General features: G+C 44.2%; 1 protein-coding gene across 1 annotated transcript in view; it reads left to right on the top strand.

Annotated features, from left to right (window-relative positions):
* Nucleotides 1-21855, top strand: part of LOC308318674 (dynein axonemal heavy chain 11) — a gene marked incomplete at both ends in the record, with an annotated part of 95700 nt that overhangs the window by 56212 nt on the left and 17633 nt on the right. Inside the window, 13 exons of the mRNA XM_080768298.1 lie at nt 54-215; nt 3358-3591; nt 4234-4380; nt 5422-5535; nt 6924-7067; nt 7955-8137; nt 9074-9175; nt 9521-9655; nt 14427-14600; nt 16018-16253; nt 16878-17000; nt 20866-21070; nt 21449-21613. Coding sequence (XP_080624424.1) covers nt 54-215; nt 3358-3591; nt 4234-4380; nt 5422-5535; nt 6924-7067; nt 7955-8137; nt 9074-9175; nt 9521-9655; nt 14427-14600; nt 16018-16253; nt 16878-17000; nt 20866-21070; nt 21449-21613 — 2124 coding nt within the window. The remainder of the gene's footprint in view (nt 1-53; nt 216-3357; nt 3592-4233; nt 4381-5421; nt 5536-6923; nt 7068-7954; nt 8138-9073; nt 9176-9520; nt 9656-14426; nt 14601-16017; nt 16254-16877; nt 17001-20865; nt 21071-21448; nt 21614-21855) is intronic.

The raw sequence follows: 21855 nt of genomic DNA, 5'->3' as shown, positions 1-21855 counted from the left end.
TTCTTCTATAGTGATAAAGAGCTATCTCTATCTTTGTCTGTGTCTGTGTGCAGGTGGTGTTGTGTTTGTCTCCTGTGGGCAGCGCTCTCAGCCTCAGGGCCCGGCGCTTCCCGGCCCTGGTCCACTGCACCACCATCGACTGGTTCCACCCCTGGAGCTCTGAGGCCCTGCAGTCTGTCAGCCGCACCTTCCTCCAGGAGATCCCAGGCATAGAGGTGAGACGGACGCCTTGAACACCACCAAACATACAGTGCAGTACCTGTCTTTTTGGGGTAGCATAGCTGAATGGTGAGAGAACCGAGGTCCCCAGTTGTCCACGTCACAATTCCAGGCCTGGCCCCAGCAATGGGTGGAATAAGACTGGTTAAAGTGTCCTTGAGCAAGACACCTAACGCTCTAACTGCCCCTTGTGGGTTGAGATCAGCTGGGTTGAGGTGAAATCTTAATTTCCCATGAAAATGTGGCCTTGACTGACACACTGACTGACTCACACACAGTTATTCAATATAATCTTCAATGTGTGCCGGGCAGAAACCCCTTACAGTATCTTTTTATTTGTCTTGTTTTTTTCGACCTACTTCGTTATATTACAAGCATCACACAAAAGTATCAAAAGTCTACTATTGTTTTTGGACGTATGAGCTTTCCACCCGACAGAGACCATTGGCTGCGTGGGGACTGGCGTACAGACACAGACCGTTGGCTGTGTGGGGACTGGCGTACAGACACAGACCGTTGGCTGTGTGGGGACTGGGGTACAGACAGAGACCGTTGGCTGTGTGGGGACTGGGGTACAGACAGAGACCGTTGGCTGCGTGGGGACTGGGGTACAGACATACCATTGGCTGCGTGGGGACTGGGGTACAGACAGATATTTGGCTGCGTGGAGACTGGGGTACAGATAGAGACCATTGGCTGCATGGGGACTGGGGTACAGACAGACCATTGGCTGCATGGGGACTGGGGTACAGACAGACCATTGGCTGCGTGGGGACTGGGGTACAGACAGACGATTGGCTGCGTGGAGACTGGGGTACAGACAGAGTCCATTGGCTGCGTGGGGACTGGGGTACAGACAGACCATTGGCTGCATGGGGACTGGGGTACAGACAGACCATTGGCTGCGTGGGGACTGGGGTACAGACAGACCATTGGCTGCGTGGGGACTGGGGTACAGACAGACCATTGTCTGCGTGGGGACTGGGGTACAGACAGAGAACATTGGCTGCGTGGGGACTGGGGTACAGACAGAGAACATTGGCTGCGTGGGGACTGGGGTACAGACAGAGACCGTTGGGTGAGTGGAGACTGGCGTACAGACAGATATTTGGCTCCATGTAACCCTGTGTGTTCTTCCATAATGATCCTTGTCCAGAGGAAGACTCAGTTAGACTGCATTAATGAACATCTACTAATTGGAGCGGGGCAGCTGGGTTGTCCTGTGCACACATCTCTCATCGTTAGCTCTTAGTGTGTGTGTGAGGCGCTGACAGATCACTGATCACACGGCCGGGGACGCACGCCGCGGCGCCGCGGGCGTATCATTGTTTTCCCTCGCTGCGGCGGAACGATCACAACGCACCATCATTTATGTTAATGAGCGGCTGAGTGATTAATAAGCTGCATAACGACCCTCTCAGGAGGCACAGCTGTCGCAGCCCGGGAAAAAAAAAAGTGTCGTCACGTAAGACGGTGCCAATGTGTGCCACCGGGCTGCCTGCTGTGTGTGTGTGTGTGTGTGTGTGTGTGTGTGTGTGTGGGTGTGCGTGTGCGTGTTTATGTAATCATGTGAGGATATACTGTACTGTATGCATGTTATTCCAGCATTACTAGTCATAAAAGTAGTGCTGTACTTGTAGACAGACAGACAGGCCTTCCCTCATTCCCTGACCCTGCTGGGGAAATCCTGCTGCCATGGCAGTATACTGGAGTTATGATTATGAAACATAGGCCAGATGCAGAAAATGAGACACAGCTAGGAGTAAAACATTATAATAATAATAATACAAAATAAACGTGTAAGCGGTATATACACAGCTTCTGGTTTTCATTCATGCATTCCCATTCTTGCTTGCCATTCCCAGGACTTGGACTGTGCTCTGAGAGTTTTTCGGAAAACCGACGAGAAAACTGCAAAAAATCTGAAAAAGGTGTAGATAACAGTAGTATGGTTTAGTAGTAGGGTAACCGGAACGCTCGCCCCAAAACACACTTTTTTGTTTTTCGCCCTCTGTGGTTGAGGTTACGTTTAGGAATATAGTTTTTTTACTGAGGTTACTGAGGACTATACAGTAGTTATGTTTAGGCATAGTTTTGCTTGGGGTACGTTTAGAAATTAACGTGGTGGCGACTGTTCCAAGGTCGCCGGAGTTGACCTGGAGCTAGGTTGTTTTTGGGTGATGTATTCAGTAGTAGTACTGTAGTAATAGCTCTAGAACAAATTGTGATAACATTTTGTAGACTGGTGGTAGAATACTAGAATATCATGGACTGTACTTTTAAATGTTGTCAATGCATCACGCACAGTACATGGCCGGGGGGGTAAATGTATCCTTCATAACAAGTTAAAACATATGATCACAGTTTGCGAGGAAGTCTTTCCTCCAGAGCCATCGATATGGTCCAAACAATCTCCGATTGTTTATCTTGTTAAAGAGGCAGGGAAAACGAGGACAATGAAACGCTCATTTGTTTTAAGTTGGAAACCGCACAACCCACAAATAGCTGATACACGTATATAGGTAGCAGATCAATGGGAACTTTCGCTCGCGTCTCAACTGTACACAACACGCTTTGTCAAAGAGCATTATGTCAGGTCTTAATTAATAATGATTTTTTTTTCCTGCTGAATCCTTGATCATTAACAATAGCTTTTTTTTGTGAGTTATGATCAGGTTTGATCCTTGCATTCGGCGCTCATTTGTTTCCGTGTTAATTGATTCCTAACAGTGTGATTAATGGAGGCTCTGTGTCATTGAGCAGCGCTGTGATGAATCTGGCGCAGCGTGGCTCCATACACTGCTGAGAAAAGTTGGAGGACGTGAGGGATAATATAAACAGTGGGCCTATGCATGCTTTACAAGCTGCACGTCAGCGGCTCCTAAACGCATTATTTTCACAGTGGTTTCAAAGCCCAATCATTCCTGCCTGCAGCAGCACCTAAATTTCAGATTGAGTAAGTCGGGGCTAGCCAAGTGTGGCGGCGAAACTTGTAGATGGATTCAGAATTTATGAAGATAATATTTCAGGCACACATCGGCTTGGGGGGGACGTTAAACTCTACTCAATCCTGAGCGCGCACCCTACCCCTCCCTCTCCCCCCCCCCAACCACCTTTCCCCCGCTTTCTTTTTTACAGCCCTCTGTCCAGGAATCCATCAGTCTTTTCATGGCCCACGTTCACACCAGTGTCAACCAGGCGAGTGAAAAATACCGGCGCGATGAGAAGCGGCACAATTACACCACCCCCAAGAGCTTTCTGCTGCAGATCAGGCAGTACGGAGCCCTGCTGGGGAAGAGCCGGGCCGCGCTCCGCCACAACACCACCCGCCTGGAGAGAGGCCTGGAGAGGCTGCACACCACCGCCCGCCAGGTACCCATACCGCTCTGATAGGGCTGCAAATGGACATTATTCTATTGGGCGGTGGCGGCCATTTTCTGGTTCCATCATTCCAGACCCCATTCATTTTCTCCATAGAGATTTCCACAAATATTTACCGGTATATCAATTATTTTAAAGCCTAGAATCAAGCCATCCAGGACCCTGGAGAATAATGACCATAAGACATTTGATTCTGTGAAAAATAAGAAGGAAAAAAAATATTTATGATATACGATATTTAATAAATATCCTTTTTGGTTTTCTTTTTTTCTTCACAGAATCAAATGTTTAATGCGCATGAATCACCAGGATCCTGCATGCCTTTATTCTAGGCTTAAAATAATTGATATAATAATAATAATAATTTTAATCACGCTTCAGTCTTCACATTGTAAAGTGTAACTGTTGAGGCAATGGTTGGATTATTGAGTCATCACAAAATGCTGTTTAAACATTAGATAATAGTAATAGCCATTTAGTGATGGCTAATTAACCATGTATCCCTCTCCCTTCTTATACATAATAACTCTTCTAAGATAGAATATTCTTATAAAGAGTTACCAATGCCATCATTGAACTGTTTTGAAACGTTTCCTTCTTATCAAGACTAATCATCATTTGAACTGTTTCTAGGTAGAAGATCTAAAAGCCAAACTAGCGTCTCAGGAAGCAGAGTTGACGGTTAAAAGCCAGAAGACCGAAGCGCTCATCGCCAAGGTTGGTCTGCAGACGGAGAAGGTCAGCCGCAAGAGAGAGGCAGCCGACACAGAGGCACAGAAGGTCAGATACTGTTCTAAGACTGTTCGAGGCACAGAAGGTCAGATCTACTGTTCTAATACAGAGGCACAGAAGGTCAGATCTACTGTTCTAATACAGAGGCCCAGATGGTCAGATCTACTGTTCTAATACTGGATTTAAGTTCTCTGTCGACCAGTGGTGTAAAGTAACTAAGCAGATGTACTTAAGTACTGTATTTAAGTAACATTTTGAGGTATTTGTACTTCAGTATTTCCAAAAACACTATTACCTCTACTCCACTACATCTCAGATCCAAATATTGTACTTTTACTCCACTACATTTATTTGAAAACATTACCCATGCACTCCAACCACATATGATTTTACCATGTTCGGTGGTCCCAGAGATAAATAGGGGGTCTACTCTGTGGCCTCACTAATGCATATCAAACTGGGGGTCCTTGAAATTGAAAAGGTTGAGAATAGTCAGTGTCCTGTGATGATATAATGGCTGAAACAGGTGTCATGTGTTTTGGGCAGGTTGCTGCCATCCAGGCCGAGGTCACAGTGAAACAGAGAGACTGTGAAACAGGTGTCATGTGTTTTGGGCAGGTTGCTGCCATCCAGGCCGAGGTCACAGTGAAACAGGTGTCATGTGTTTTGGGCAGGTTGCTGCCATCCAGGCCGAGGTCACAGTGAAACAGGTGTCATGTGTTTTGGGCAGGTTGCTGCCATCCAGGCCGAGGTCACAGTGAAACAGGTGTCATGTGTTTTGGGCAGGTTGCTGCCATCCAGGCCGAGGTCACAGTGAAACAGGTGTCATGTGTTTTGGGTCACAGTGAAACAGAGAGACTGTGAAACAGGTGTCATGTGTTTTGGGCAGGTTGCTGCCATCCAGGCCGAGGTCACAGTGAAACAGAGAGACTGTGAAACAGGTGTCATGTGTTTTGGGCAGGTTGCTGCCATCCAGGCCGAGGTCACAGTGAAACAGGTGTCATGTGTTTTGAGCAGGTTGCTGCCATCCAGGCCGAGGTCACAGTGAAACAGAGAGACTGTGAAACAGATGTCATGTGTTTTGGGCAGGTTGCTGCCATCCAGGCCGAGGTCACAGTGAAACAGAGAGACTGTGAAACAGACCTGGCCAAGGCTGAGCCGGCCCTGGACGCAGCCAAGGCAGCGCTGGACACCCTCAACAAGGTCTGTCTGTCTGTCTGTCTGTCTGTCTGTCTGTCTGTCTGTCTGTCTGTCTGTCTGTCTGTCTGCCTGTTTGTCTGTCTGTAGTTTTAGTCGTAGTCTGTTGAATAAAGTAGCATTTCGTTTTAGTCATCTAAAATGTTTTACTTTTAGTCTAGTTTACGTCGACTAAGTCAGCTAAATCTACATTTGAATTAGTCGACTAAAATGTATTTTGGTGTCGTAATGCCTGATCTAAATTAGTAGCCGATCTACAATCGTTAGCTTGTAGAGCTATCTTCGGATACAGACAACCAAGCATGAAATAATGTCTTCGTTTGGCTGGATATCTTCTCCAGTAGTCCCTCCCTAAAATCTCAGTCATAGTTTTAGTCATCATAGCTTCAGTTTTTTCAGTTTTGTCGGTGAAAAAAGGGTATTTGACCAACATTAGTTTTAGTCGACAAAATGAACACTGTTCAATGCAATTCAATAAAATCTCGTGCCAAATCACAACAAGTTGTCTTAAGACACGTGTAGAGCAGAGACCAACATTTACCCTGAGCAAGTACGTATTTGGTGACAGTGGCAAAGGAAAAATACTAACCTTGAGCAGAACCAGGCTCTAGGTCGGGTGGGCGGCCATCTGCTGGAGGGAGGGAGGGAGGGGGAGAGAGAGAGAGAGAGGAGAGAGAGAGAGGAGAGAGAGAGAGAGAGAGAGAGAGAGAGCAGCAATGATAATAACAATACTATTAACAACTATTGCTTTAAATGTGACTGTAGGCCTTATCATTTTCAACTCCACTCAAGAGGAGGTGGCATGGACAGAAAGACGTACAGTATACAGTGTATGCAGAATCTATAGAGCGTTGCAGTCCCGCCCTCGACGAGCGGCCGGGAAGACCATTTCAAATTCATTTTTCCCATAGATGTTTCATAAAGTATTTAATTAAAGACCTGTAAGCCTCGGTCAAAGCCAACTCGGATTGTGATTACTCATCACCACAAACACCACACAAACACCAACCGAACAAATAATTAGAAAGAAGGGGAAAAAATGACACTTTTTTGTTGTTTTTCTTTTTTCTAATTATTTGTTCTGCCCAAAAATATAGTTTGTTGTTAAATACATACTTTATTTATTATTCATTAGAGGGGGCGGGACTGCGACGTTTATTATCTCCATATTCTAACTTTTTGTGTTTTTTTGTTGTTGTAAATTAACTCTCTATAATTTTACTACAGTGTCACAAGCATCAAAAGTAGCAGATCCACAAGCTCTTTTCGAGCTTGCCGATCTGCTCCTTTTGCTGCTCTTGAATTTGAATCCTGAAAAGTACCAGTTTTGGACATACAGTAATAACAGAGGCGATATCGATATATTTGTTTGTAATGTTGTCACTGTTTTCCAGGTGAATCTGACAGAGCTCAAGACCTTCCCCAACCCTCCGGTGGCCGTCATCAACGTGGCGGCAGCAGTGATGGTGCTGCTGGCTCCCCGTGGCCGCGTGCCCAAAGAGCGGAGCTGGAAGGCGGCGCGAGCCTTCATGGGCAAGGTTACCCTGTCAGCCTGTCATTCAACAGCAGCCTGATTAACGCCCATCTAATCCTTGACCCTGACCTGCGCCTATAGCAGCTCTCCCTCTCTGTGAATAAGCTTATGATTGGAGCAAAATATCAGCCTCCTCCCACTTATGTTGTTATTTGACCTTTCGCAGCTTAAGACCTGTTTTATACTCTACTGCGAGACTGTGTGGAGAAACAAATTGCAAAAACATTTATTGCTAGAGAGTTTTTGTTCAGTAACCGGGTTCTCCCAGACATCTCCCCACCCCTTTAATAAAAATGTATCAGCTTTAATGGTATAGTCAGTGTTGCATGTCTTTGTCATCACTTGCCATTTTCACTTGTTTATTCTGTATCCTGTTCATACAGGATACAGTACAGTTCTCTCTCCTGATTGATCAAATTGGTAGCCTGGTGAATCCCTGTCATGTGAATTCACATTATGGTGTGTCTACTGGCCTTCAGCGCTGGGTGGGCATTTTGACAGGAACCAAACAAGTGGAAGAGACATTCAGCGTCTGTCGAATACAGGGCCCTGAGGGCAGACACTGATTGACTCTTCCACCTTTTGGTTTCTGATAAATGCCCACCTAGCGATTTGATAATGTGAATTTATGCGATGGTTTTCCATGCAGGCTATACAATTGGTATCCCGGCCTGAAAATGTATTTCTCTGTATACTAAAGAGCTGGAGAAAGAGGGAGACCTCTGATACTGAACAAACACTTACGTATTTTAAGAAACAAAACAAACAATGGATTAATTAAATGTGACTCTTTCTTTATTGCATTGAAGTATTAGGGGGGGCATTTTCTCAGAGGACGTGTCTGGTTTTGCCCCTAGCCATCAGTGCATGCTGTGTGTTGTGTCCTGCCAGGTGGATGACTTCCTGCAGGCCCTGGTGTCCTATGACAAGGAGCACATCCCAGACAGCTGTCTGAGCGTGGTGAAGCAGCACTACCTGAGGAACCCAGAGTTCCACCCTGACCTGGTCAGGACCAAGTCCACCGCCGCTGCTGGCCTGTGTGCCTGGACCATCAATATCGTCCGTTACTACGAGGTTAGTCTGGACCATCAATATCGTCCGTTACTATGAGGTTAGTCTGGACCATCAATATCGTCCATTACTACGAGGTTAGTCTGGACCATCAATATCGTCCGTTACTACGAGGTTAGTCTGGACCATCAATATCGTCCGTTACTACGAGGTTAGTCTGGACCATCAATATCGTCCGTTACTACGAGGTTAGTCTGGACCATCAATATCGTCCGTTACTACGAGGTTAGTCTGGACCATCAATATCGTCCGTTACTACGAGGTTAGTCTGGACCATCAATATCGTCCGTTACTACGAGGTTAGTCTGGACCATCAATATCGTCCGTTACTACGAGGTTAGTCTGGACCATCAATATCGTCCATTACTACGAGGTTAGTCTGGACCATCAATATCATCCGTTACTACGAGGTTAGTCTGGACCATCAATATCGTCCATTACTACGAGGTTAGTCTGGACCATCAATATCGTCCGTTACTACGAGGTTAGTCTGGACCATCAATATCATCCGTTACTACGAGGTTAGTCTGGACCATCAATATCGTCCGTTACTACGAGGTTAGTCTGGACCATCAATATCATCTGATACTACGAGGTTAGTCTGGACCATCAATATCGTCCGTTACTACGAGGTTAGTCTGGACCATCAATATCATCTGATACTACGAGGTTAGTCTGGACCATCAATATCGTCCGTTACTACGAGGTTAGTCTGGACCATCAATATCGTCCGATACTACGAGGTTAGTCTGGACCATCAATATCATCCGATACTACGAGGTTAGTTACTACGAGGTTAGTCTGGACCATCAATATCATCTGATACTACGAGGTTAGTTTGGACCATCAATATCGTCCGTTACGACGAGGTTAGTCTGGACCATCAATATCATCTGAGGTGAATTGTATTTGTACACTAATTGTACTTTTGGTCAACAGGTCTATTGTGAGGTTGCTCCCAAGAGACTAGCTTTATCACAAGCTAACACAGAGCTGGAAACAGCCACAGCCAGGCTGCAGGCTGTCCGGAAGAAGTTGGAGGTCATTATTTCATGCTACCATTTTAACACTCTTTTTCAATTAAAATGTATTTTTTGTTGACAGAAAATCAATAAACTACAGTATATTTCATTAGATGTATGAACCTTGATTTAATTGTGCATTTGCGTTTGTTTTTAGGGCTGTCTCCTTTATAGGTTGGTCTTAATAATCAACAAAGACAGATTTATTTATATTTATATTTATATTTATAATCTATGTTTATGTGGTAAAATCAACTAATCGACAAATCCCTATGGTTATTACATGAATATGTCGCCTTCACAGAAAGCGTTATAATGTATTAACCTATTTGCATTGTTGACTTTTCTGAGCATGTCTGTACAGGATCTGGACGTGAACCTACAGAACCTTACATCTCAGTTCCAAAGAGCCACCACAGAGAAGGTCATGTGTCAGGAGGAGGTGTCCCGCACCAACCACACCATCTCACTGGCCAACCGGCTGGTCCAGGGCCTGGAGGTATGTGCGTGTGCGTGTGCGTGTGCGCTCGCGTGTGTGTGTGTGTGTGTGTGTGTGTGTGTGGTGGTCCAGGGCCTGGAGGTATACGAGGGAGGGCTGACCCCTGGCATATATGGTTGACTGTCTAGTGGTAGCAGAGGTGGCTGACCCTCCCATGGATGGGATTAACTGTCCGAGGTGCTATGGTGTCTGAGCTGCCTCACTAATCTGGGCTGCAACTTGTTAAATCCTGGTGAATTAGCCTGGCAGCTCCGGTGCAAGGGGCTCGCTCAAAAAGATCGTACTGTACATAGCGTGGCAGCATATTGTCAAAGTCGGGTGGATATACTTGTATGTCCAAAACCATTACTTTATCGGGAATTGGAGAGGAGCCTGTGTTCAGAGCATAGGTTCAGAGGTGATGGCCTTAAGCATATGCGGGGGAGCATTTTTGTTTTGTTTTTGTTGTTTGCATCCACAGCTCTTGTTAATACTTTCATTTAATAAATATTTAATAAAACCCACAAATGCACCTAATCACCTCAATTAAAGTGCTAATTGCTGATCTACAAGCTCACAGCACGTCTAATTTTGCGTGACACTCTTGCACGACAAAGAGGATAGTCGTGATAGGCTACATAAAAAACTGAAAATGTAAAAAACAATGGATAAAAATCGATAAAAAATAGCAAAAGTAGCAGATCTTTAAGCTCGTTTCTACTTTTGATGCTTTTGTGTGACGCTGTACAGTAGCATTAATGTACGAATAAAACGCACAAAGTTAGAATATGGAGACAGGCCTAAGAGGTTTCTGCCCACGGTGACAGAATATTGTATGAAGATATGTTGGTTGTGCGCTGTTGTCGATTAAATAATCTTCCAAAGATGAAGGAATGACAAGTTCTTCAGGGTGAAGTATTGATACTTTATTAAGAAGATTCAGCAGAGAAACAATATACAGAGTGAGGAACAGGCCTCCTTGCCTGTGCCAGCAGCCCCTCCAGTCGCAAGCCTCCTCAACCCCATTCTCAGACAGTCCTTATAGTCATGTAATGTCCATATACTGTACATAAGGGCGACACACAAATAAGTATACCTTTGCTGACAGCGTGGAGGAGTCAAGTCAGCTGTTAGATTGACAGCTGCATGAATTAGACTGAGCACATTGGTGAGCAAAGAGACTTAATGGAAGGACGATAAATACACAATAATGCATATATCTGGCACTGTAGTTGGCATTCTAAAATTCCCATTACAGCGCGACAGCGACAGTATCTGGGTTGGGGGGGTTGTGGGTTGGAGACGGGTAGAGAGGGCTGGACCACAGCAAATGCATGGCTGACCATGGACAACATGGCAGACTGAACAGCATCCAAGACCAAGTGGAGAAGAAGGCTATGCTAACACCCATGTCCTGATTCCCCTTCATGTCTGTGATGCAGTCATTTGCAATCATGCTTGTGTGTGTTCTTCCCTACTTGATCATACTACAGTGTCACACAAATGCATCAACACATATCCACAAGCTCAAAAAGTGGCATGAAGCGACACGTTTCAATGTTGTAGATATGCTACTTTTGATGCTTTTCTGAATCCTGAAAAGTAACAGTTTTGTGTATACATGGCGTCATTGACGACAAAAAAAGAACCGTGTCAAATGTATCGTCTTAATAAAAATATGAATAAATGCCTTCCCATCATGCACCTGTAACTCACATGTTCACGTGATCGGCTAATGGTGTTGCCTTCCGAAGCAGTCCAGGGGTTGTTTGGCTGCAGAGGCGAAATGGGCCAAAGAACATAAATAATGCAGAAATTATAGCTAGGGAGCAATGTCAATAGTGCTCAATAGCACTGCGGAACGCTGAAGTGCGTTATGGAGCTGGTGGCTACTGACATGTAGTAATTGGAGATGTAATGGGATAACATAAAGTGGATAACAGCGCCACTTCCACCCACTTCTCACTTATAAGATAATATGTAGTGATTATTTAGTTACAAGCTCTTGTTTATACTTTGCAATGTTTGCATTTGTTCTCAAACCAGCTCTCAAAGTCACTATTTTAGCACGTAAACAAACACAAACAAAGTTGATTCAGACAATATAGAGCATCACCAAAACTGTGGGTTTATTTTTTTATTAAAAATGTTAACTTCCTGTTGATTTGTCCATTTTATTAGGAAGAAAACCCGGACTGGATCCGTGGATCCGGATCCAGATCTTCAAATAGTAAAATCAACAGGAAGTTAACACTTTTTATGAAAACATAAAACCACATGAGTTTTGGTGATGCTCTTGTCTGAATCAACTTTGTTTGTGTTTGTTTACGTGCTAATAGAGTGACTTTGAGAGCTGTTTTAGCGTACAATGTAAGTCAATGAGGAGCATATTTTGAATTAGCAATTTCTAATCACTGACACTGGAAAAAAACAAATCTTTCTTGTCCACATTTGGAGTTACATCATGGCAAGTTAACTACACAACCCAAACCAAAACAAAGTGGTCTTACACTTTATACTGCGGTGTTGCAGAGTCTGGTTGTGGCATAGGGCTCTGGGTTAACACTTCCACTTTGGGCACTCCCATTGGCTTAGAGTCTAGACGGTGTCCAGGGCAGCCAATCATGACTAGGTCATCAAAACCAACCCAAGCGAAAATAGGTCCAGGTTTCACCTGGCAAAAACTGGAAACAAAATCTGCTGGCTACCAACTCTCTAAAACTATAGTATAGATGGATGGATAGATAGAATAAAACAATCTTTCTAATTAATTAACGTGCTAAGGTACTTCATATTTTTATGGTTGAATGGATAGATGGATGGATAGATGTTTCCATTGGGGTCCAATCATCGAAGAGTTAAATCGCGTTAAATAGGAACAAGCTTGTGTAATGTCACTTCCAAGTTCCAATGCTTCTCATACGAGGAAATCAAGAAATCACTTTGGCGTTTCCATTCGTGTTAATGCCTGAACAACTCTACTCTGTTATGTTAAAAACGCATCGCTTTGGCTGCCTCTAAGCGCAAAGGCCACGCCTACTTGTTCATTTGCCGTCTGATCTATAATCAAGCGTCCATGACATCATAGACACTAGCTGGGCTCTCAGCTAAAATCTAAAATATCTAAAACCACATATTACACAAATAAAGACCTCCAGGAAAGTGTTCTGCTTGTTAATGTACGGGTGGCATGGCACCTTGCCGCCCCATGCAAATAAATGACCACGTCGTCGATGTGGATGGAGGCGTCGAGGGTCAGCGTGGCCTGGTAGATCTTATCGACCACGTATATATTTTTGTTGCAAAAAGGGTGAAGTGTCCCTTTAATGTCCAACTTGATCGTCCCTATACAGTGTCACACAAAAGTAGCCTATCCACAAGCTTGTAGATCTGCTACCTTTGCTACAGTATGTTTGAATGTGAATCCTGAAAAGTTACAGTTTTGTACATATGAGGTTTTCCACCTGACAGAGACGATATGCATGAGAGTGTGTGTTTTTCAAGGGTGCGTGCTTATTAGCACTCATAGTTTGTCATTATTTTATTTTCAATGTACTAGCTCATAAAACGTGGCTCATTTTTACAACATTAAGCAAACTTAAATTGGGCCATTTGTTACTTTAGTCTAAACATCAGCCATCGTTTCCATGTTGTGTTCCCACTCAGGCATGTTATGATAAGTGTTCCTCTGAGCACAGAAGCTGATAACACTGTAGGTTTGCTAATGTGAAGGAAAAAAATTGCACCTTTTTTTCCCTCTCTCTCTCTTTCGGTGGCCATTTTATCCATTCGACATTCTTGTTCCCAGGAAATAAATGTGGCTCTCATGGAACAGCTTGGCTTTTAAAGGATATCAAGATAAATGTTTTGTCTTTATGGCATTGACCTGGAAGCGATAGTGTTTGGACTAATAAATCAGGCCGTCTATATTTAATCATTAGCTTACCTCAAAGGCCTCAACAGCTGTTGGAAATTAACAATGTCTCACAACCTCCAGACTGAGTGATATTACAGGCAATCCATAATGCATTAGAGTAAAATTATAGTGATTTTTAACTGTCTGGGAATTTATTATGCGACATATTCTGGACCCACAGCCCCTTGTAAGGAAATGGCACACGTGATTTATCGTAGCAGGGGCTGTCACAGTCACAGTATTGAAGGCTTTAAATGGATGCTAAGTTGATGTTCGCTGAGTGGATCGGCAGACAAACTTTCAGAGGTACTTAAGTGGGAATTACGCTTGTATTGTTTCACCTGCTTCTATCGTTTTAGTTTACATGATTAAACCAGTATCAGACTCAGGATATTTTCGTCTTGACGAACGTCTTTGACGTTCCGAGGGGTCCCCAGCTAAAACGTAGCATCACAATCACATCACAATCATTTCAACCACGTCCACAACCATCATTTCAAAACTTTGCCCGGAGGCCGGGACCCAAACTAGTGAAAACAGCTTATCTACAAGCTCACAACGCGTCAAGCTTGTAGATTGGCTATATTCACTATTCTTGATTGTTATTATTTTTGAGGGGCACTAACCCCTCCTATGCCCAGCGTTGTGTGTGTGTTTGTAGCACGGAATGTGATTATTTGATGTACGTATGATGATGTAGGATAAGAGCGCCCCTCGTTTCTTCTTCACAAATAACATAAATATCTTCTCAATTTGCGTTTTCCTGACCTGAAAAGGAGTTTGAGGACCACTGATCTATCTAACCATCCCTTGCCAAATCAGCCATAAATAAATGCATTTGCTAGGTCATTGAAAGTCGTCTGCTTCCTCCTGCAGTCAGAGAAGGAGCGCTGGTCCCAGGCTCTGGTCGTGTACGAGCGGCAGCAGCAGACGCTGTGTGGAGACGTGCTGCTCACCTCAGCCTACATCTCCTACGTGGGATACTTCACCAGGCAGTACCGCCTGGAGCTCCTACACCACACCTGGATCCCCTTCCTCAAGTCTCAGAAGGTAGAGTCAAAGGTTACTTCATTTTGTCTCCCAGGGGAGAAGTTTGTCTTGCATGGAGACAAAGACCCGCACTGCAGCATACATAAATACAATACAATGCATTACAATACAAGACAATAAGGTACACAGTGACTCGTACAGCATACACATAATACATAAATTAAACACCCAAGCCAACATACAGTACCTAGTGCAAAAGGAGCACCATAGCACCGCCCTTAAAACCTTCGACACCTACCCTGTCTGCCCTCTGCCAGGACTCGGTTAAGGAGTGTGATCTAAGGATCTCAGATTTGTACTTTACCGTTAGGTTCCCAAACTAGCTGGTGATACCATACCTTACAATTGAATCAAGCCATGAAACTTTAAAAATAAATAGTTTGTATGGGTTGGCACTAGCAATGTTTGTTGACATCCTCTAATGTCTGGCATAAGGCTCTGTGTGGAAAATGTATTGACGGGTGCATATGATGAGATTATGTTGGTTAAACTGGTTCGTATCTGCAGAATTTTATTCTTCTAGTCCTTAGAAAAATGTTGATGCATCTGTTTTTGATGCCAGATCCTGGCATGCTGCAGCAGCCTGACATGTCAAGTGAAAACATTGGCACAGGTTGGAGCTGTTTAGAGGGTGCTGTGCTGCCCCTCTATACTGTATGTACAAACATTTACCATAGCATCTGTGCATTGGAACCAAACACACTGCCTGCAGAGTGCATAGTGTGGGGACATCCTCCGTGTGTGTGTGTGTGTGTGTGTGTGTGTGTGTGTGTGTGTGTGTGTGTGTGTGTGTGTGTGTGTGTGTGTGTGTGTGTGTGTGTGCGTGCGTGTGTGTGCACACTCGCACACACACACAAGAGCCAAATGTCCCCACAAGTATTAGTTGAAATAGACATTGCGAGGACCAATATTTTGCAGATCCTCACAGAAATGGTTGTTTTATTGTGTGGTGTAAAGCTTACAATGGGCAAATAATCATGGTAGGGATAGGATTAGGCATTTATAGGATACGGGTAGGATTTTACTTTTACAGGTGCGATAGCAAAAAGTAGCCTACTCTATGCAGAATGTCCCATTTCAAGTATTTTAAGAATAGCAGATCTACAAGCTCACAATGTGCCGCATTGTGAGCTTATAGAACGGCTATTTTCAAATGGCTGAAATGTATAGTGTATATGTTTTTAAATAATAATCAATACTGTGGTACAAATAATTGTACTCAAGTACAGTACTTAAGTAAATTGTGTGTGTGCGTGTGTGTGTGTGTGTGTGTGTGTGTGTGCGTGTGCGCGTGCGTGTGTGTGTGCGTGTGTGTGTGTGTGTGTGTGTGTGCGTGTGTGCGTGTGCGTGTGCGTGTGCGTGTGTGTGTGTGTGCGTGTGTGTGTGTGTCGCGTGTGCATGCGCATGCGTTTTCCAGGTCCCCATTGCCCTGACAGAAGGCCTGGACCCGGTGCTGGTGCTTGCAGATGCTGCCACCGTGGCGGGCTGGCACAACCAGGGCCTGCCAAACGATAGGATGTCCACGGAGAACGCCGCCATCCTGACCACCAGCGAGCGCTGGCCGCTCGTGGTGGACCCGCAGCAGCAGGCCGCCAAGTGGATCCGAGAGCGCTGCGGGCCGGAGCTGAGGGTGGTGACGCTCGGCCAGAAAGGGTGAGAACTTCCACTCAGCCGTCAGCCAGTCGCGTGTTAATTACTAAAGGGCCCGATGGTTCAAATGTCATCTAGATGCCAGGTTCATTTTGTTGGCATCCTATGGTTTGAATAGTTGCAATAGTCAGATTTGCTTTATATTTCCAGCATACTGTTCATGGTAGGCATTTGATGTATTTACCTTGCTTACGGTACTGTAAATCGCTCTGGATTGAGTGTCTGCTAAATGACTAACTTGTTGTAATATTCATAAAAATGTTTCCTCTTTCACTGTCTCCATAAAAAAAAACAATTGCAGAGATATCTGATCTACAATCTCACAGTGCATTGTGATGTGATGTGTTGTGAACTTGTAGATCACTACTTGTGCACAACACTCTTGTACGACGCTGGACGTTAATTTATGAGGGGAAAAAAGGGGGAAAAAGAGTTTAAATATGGACATTCATGTCATGTCCACAAGGAAATTAAAAAAGAGCTGTTGTGTCTGTGTAGTAGATTAGATGCAGATTATTATACAAAGAGCTACCGGTATTTAACACAACAGTAAAAATAAGTAAACCTGTCACCTACAGCACCTTTAAGGATTTGCATTTGACATTGTGTTGTTGGTCCATTGTGTAGGTATCTGGATGTGATTGAGCGAGCGTTGTCGTGTGGTGCGACCGTTCTGCTGGAGAACGTCACAGAGAAGATGGACCCCGTTCTGGAGCCTCTGCTGGCCAGAAACACCATCAAGAGAGGACGGTCAGCAATGCTTTTCACAAAACCACAGCATTGTCAAACCTTATAAACGCTTTATAAACCCTATAGTAACAGTTTATATATATTGTAACTTTTTAGTTTTTTCGTAAATTAATGCTCCCTACTTTCCCTATACATACTACAGCATGACCCAAAATATTTCATTACAGTAAGCAAGGAAATACTTTGTTTTGTTGATACTTTTGGGTCAATTTATGAATTTCTGTATTAGAGTCCCCCAGGGATTTATACTTAGTCGGCTCCTTTTTTCCCCTCCACACAACAATCTCTTGCTCATTAAAAATAGCCAGCTCACAACACAGAACCATAAGAACCAGAGTAAGGATGCTGGAGATTCACATGGTTTTACAAAGGCTACACTCCAACTATGAAATATCAAGCCACACTACACAGCAAACTCTTACTCTTAATAGTGCAAAAATGAACAGAAAAAAGTTAATGTTTTCTTCCACTTTTGGCAGGTAAACTGCAGATTTAGTGCTGTGCAGTCAAGTGTTTGTCATTGTTCTGCCAGAGAAGCCCTCACCCTCCAAACCATCAAAAAATATTTTTTATTCATTTTATTCCATAGAATTTTCTTTCTTTAGTTTTGCTTTTTCCTAGAGTCCCCGCCTTGTAAAGGACTTAGAAAAGCTATATAAATTTGAGATATTATAATTATTATCCTCCACCTCCATGAACGCCGCTTTACTTTGCAAAGATTACATTCAGTGTGAGGTTTCTAAATCAATGCACGTTTTACTTTACAATCCCTGTTGATACACGCGTCGATACTCTCACCATGTCTGTGGCGTGCGGTGAGACAATGGCAGCAGATTTTTTTTTTGCCACTCTGCTGCGGTCGCGTTGAAACACCGCCGAGAGACATGACTGAACGCATTATGATCGCCCACTCTCTGGCTTATAGATGGATTTGTAGTTGCCGTGCACCGAATCCCAGAGGCCAGCGTATCGATCGGCCTCTTCTCAGCGGCCGGTGATAGATGTATATTTGTGTGCTCATATTCTTTATGTGTGATGAATATTGAACAGGCCTGGCCAGCATCAGTGTGTGAGCCTTGAATAGTGGGCAGCCAACGCTATGCGTGCAAGGGCCATACATCTCTCTCCCACACGAAGAGGAGGGGGGGCCAGGGCAGCAGACAACAACGCACACTAAACTCAATGGTCCTTTATCATTACCGTAAGCTCTGATTTGAGCCACGGAGCCTTTGGCAGGGTGTGTGCATGGTACATTATGTGTCAGCATTTCTCTACATTTGATCTATATTCAGAAATACTGTAGAATAATGAATGACGGTTTGAAAGACACAACACCGACTGTGATTACTGGCTGGAAATCATAGCTCTTACAGATACACCGACCATGAAGGGACTCCCTTTTTCAACAAGTCACAGATTGGCTGTTGTTTATTTGATTGATTGATTTGACTTTGAAGTGTTACATGGAAATTACCCACATGAACCCTAGCGCCCCTAGTCTGTCGAACATTCAGTGAAAATAATAAATCTACAAACTCGGCTATTTTCGGCATAGAGATTGGTGGCCCTATCTTGGGCATGCCTTACTCTTTATACCTAAACGACTAAACGTATTTGTCATATTTTACTATCTTGAAAAACAGCTTGAAAAAAAAGCTTGTAGATCAGCTATTTGAACTATTTTAAAATGTTTTTTTCTTTTTTTCAAAATAGTAAAAACGGCAAATAAGTTTAGGGATAAGGGGTAAGGGGCTATTTTTGGCAAGATATAGCCCCGGTGTACAGGGAGAAATAGAAAGAAGCATAGCATAGAACCCTGGGTCAAGTACAGTATAGGATTTAAGTTGTTAATTAAAGTGAGCACTCTGCATGGAACTAATGGATTCGGAACTAATGGATTCCAGCTGTGATGTTAATGTGTTGTCATTTCAAAACTCTGAAAAAGATTTGAACCACATTCTTAGGTGGGCTGAAATGTGATATAAAAAACAGATTTTTAGGGATTTTGTCTCAGTCTGGACACTAGGGCACTGAAGCTTGATTTTATACTCATCGTCAACCAAAATGTGCTAAAACGTGACACATTGGGAACTTGTAGTTGGCTATTTTTGGCAAAGAGGAGGAAAAAGAGGAGGGGGCCAAAGTATGGACCCCTGGGGGGCCCCAGTCAACAAGCTGCAACCCCAACGACCAAATAGATTCATTCCAGGAGTGCTGCCACGTTAGCTGTGCTGTGATTATCCATGATCAATTACCCAGGAATTATTATCCATGTTCAATTACCCAGGAATTACCCTCAACAAGCAGCACATCACTAGCCCGCAGACTTCCATGAAATGGATATTAACCTCAGAACAAATAGAAGAATGGAACGACCGCGTATCGACAGCCTCATCCGTCCACACGTCTTAACATCTCTCTCCCTTTTGATCCCTGCGGCCGAGCCGAGCGCCCGGAAGAATATCGAACATCTCTGCATTCAGGACCTTTTTTTTTTGCTTCCTTCCTTCTTTCTCTCTCCCGAAGAAGTCCCTGTCTGTCGTAACGATCCATCACGGCAAATCTGATTATAAGTTTATCCCTTGCAGATGACCCGCACACTTGTTTCTGCCGGTGATTAATACAAGCTGCTGGGGCGGCCCGTGATGGATCTGCTGGGGCTCCACAGCTGAAGTTCATTAATAATTGGAATGTTGCAGAGTGTGAAGTAATGAATACTAATTATTCCTTTCATGGCTGACGGAAGACTACAAGACAATCCATCAGCGCGGACTTTAATTTGGTGGAGTAATGGTTCTATCAATACTACATTAATTCCAGGGTCTTGTGTGAAGATATAGAGTTGAACCAGACCCAGGCCATCATGAGGAAACCGGGGCAGTAAAAATTGGGAGCCCGTCTGAGTTGGGGGGGGGGGGTAATTAGAGAAAAATGAAAAGCCACCAGGTTCGTCAAACCACTGCTAATTTAATTGAAATGCAGAAATAGATAACTATTGGCTGCCGTGCGCGGCGATAATATTTCTCATTTGTTCAGGATTATTTGTGTGTTAGTTAGATTTTGATGTGGAGCCATATCTTTCTCATTCTGTCAAAGTGACGATGGAAAAGTTTGGAGTTGAAGTCGGGTGTCACCATTCACCGGCCCGGGCTACGGTCAGTTCACACTGGCCTATCCTGATTGGTTTAATCAAGTCTGAAATGGAGTCGGATTTGAACCACATTCCTAGTTGGTTTGAAATGTGATTGTCTCCACCAGGCTGAAGGCATGGGGAGAGAGTATGTTTTGCACTCCGTCCATGTGTGTCCGTCCATCCGTCTGTGTACAGCTAATCTCCGACACCGTTAACCCGGTCGATGCCAAACTTCGCACACACACTTCCTAGATGCCAACGATGAACCTCTGCCCACAATTTTCCAGAACGGCCTGTTATAGCGCCACCAGGAGGCCGACTTTTGTAAAACACATATTTTTATATTACTCCATATTTTGTCCAAAAATCCTGCTAATTGTTACATGGTGTCTCTATAGCCATGTGCTCAAGACAGATCTGTCCGATATTTCATATTCCATCCTGATTGGCTAACATTGGCTTTCAAAGTTTACAGGATTGGCCCATTTTGAACAAAAAGCCTCTAATCATGAATGCAGCGTGCAATTTACGTGAAATATTTCACAGACGTTCCTACTAGGCTGAGGAATATATCCCACCCTTTTCACATTGGCCTGTTATAGCGCCACTAACAGGTGGATTTTAGAAAAACACATTTTTGGAACAAAATGCCTCAAATCACTGAAGACCGATTCATAACTCTGTTGCAACTCTGTCTACAAGCTCACAGCTTTCACTGTCCTCCAACAACAGGTACATTCGTCTCGGGGGTAAGGAGTGTGAATACAACAGCAGCTTCCAGCTCATCCTCCACACCAAACTGGCCAACCCCCATTTCCCCCCTGAGCTCCAGGCCCAGACCACCCTCATCAACTTCACAGTGACCCCTGCTGGCCTGGAGGAGCAGCTGCTTGGTCAGGTGGTGACCTGGGAGAGACCCGACCTGGAGGGTCTCAAGGTAAAAAAAAAAAAAACAACCTGGTAATGCAGAGACTGTCTATAGGTGCGGGACTTACGTCTGTACGTCTGTGACCTGTGCCTTCCTGTGACCTGTGCCTTCCTGTGACCTGTGCCTTCCTCGGACTGTAACCATTTTACAATCTAGTCTAATCTGTTAATACAATTTTCAATTAATCAATCAATTAAAACGTTATATACATAACACTGATGACTTTATACTGTGAGTGTGCACACTCACAGTATAAAGTCATCGTGCGTGTGTGCGTGCGTACGTGCGTGCGTGCGTGTGTGTGTGTGTGTGTGTGTGTGTGTGTGTGAACCAGATGGAACTGACCATAACACTGGTGACTTCACTGTGTGTGTTGATGTGCTCCAGATGGAACTGACCACGCAGCAGAACCGCTTCAAGATCCAGCTGAAGGTTCTGGAGGATGAGCTGCTGAGCCGCCTGTCTGCAGCACAGGGACACTTCCTGGGGGACATGGACCTGGTGGAGCAGCTGGAGAGCACCAAGACCACCGCTAAGACCATCCACCATAAGGTACATTATACAATATACACCAAGACCACAGCTAAGACCATCCACCATAAGGTACATTATACAATATACACCAAGACCACCGCTAAGACCATCCACCATAAGGTACATTATACAATATACACCAAGACCACAGCTAAGACCATCCACCATAAGGTACATTATGTGTAAGTCTGCATCCGAGCAGACTTGAGAAAGATAAAGAGCGGCCCTCCGCAAAATTCACAGACAAAAAAGATTACTGA

The sequence above is a fragment of the Protomyctophum bolini genome (genome assembly GCF_963924005.1).
Source record: "Protomyctophum bolini genome assembly, chromosome: 7".
Classification (NCBI taxonomy): Eukaryota; Metazoa; Chordata; class Actinopteri; order Myctophiformes; family Myctophidae; genus Protomyctophum; species Protomyctophum bolini.
This window is presented reverse-complemented; position numbering and strand designations above follow the sequence as displayed.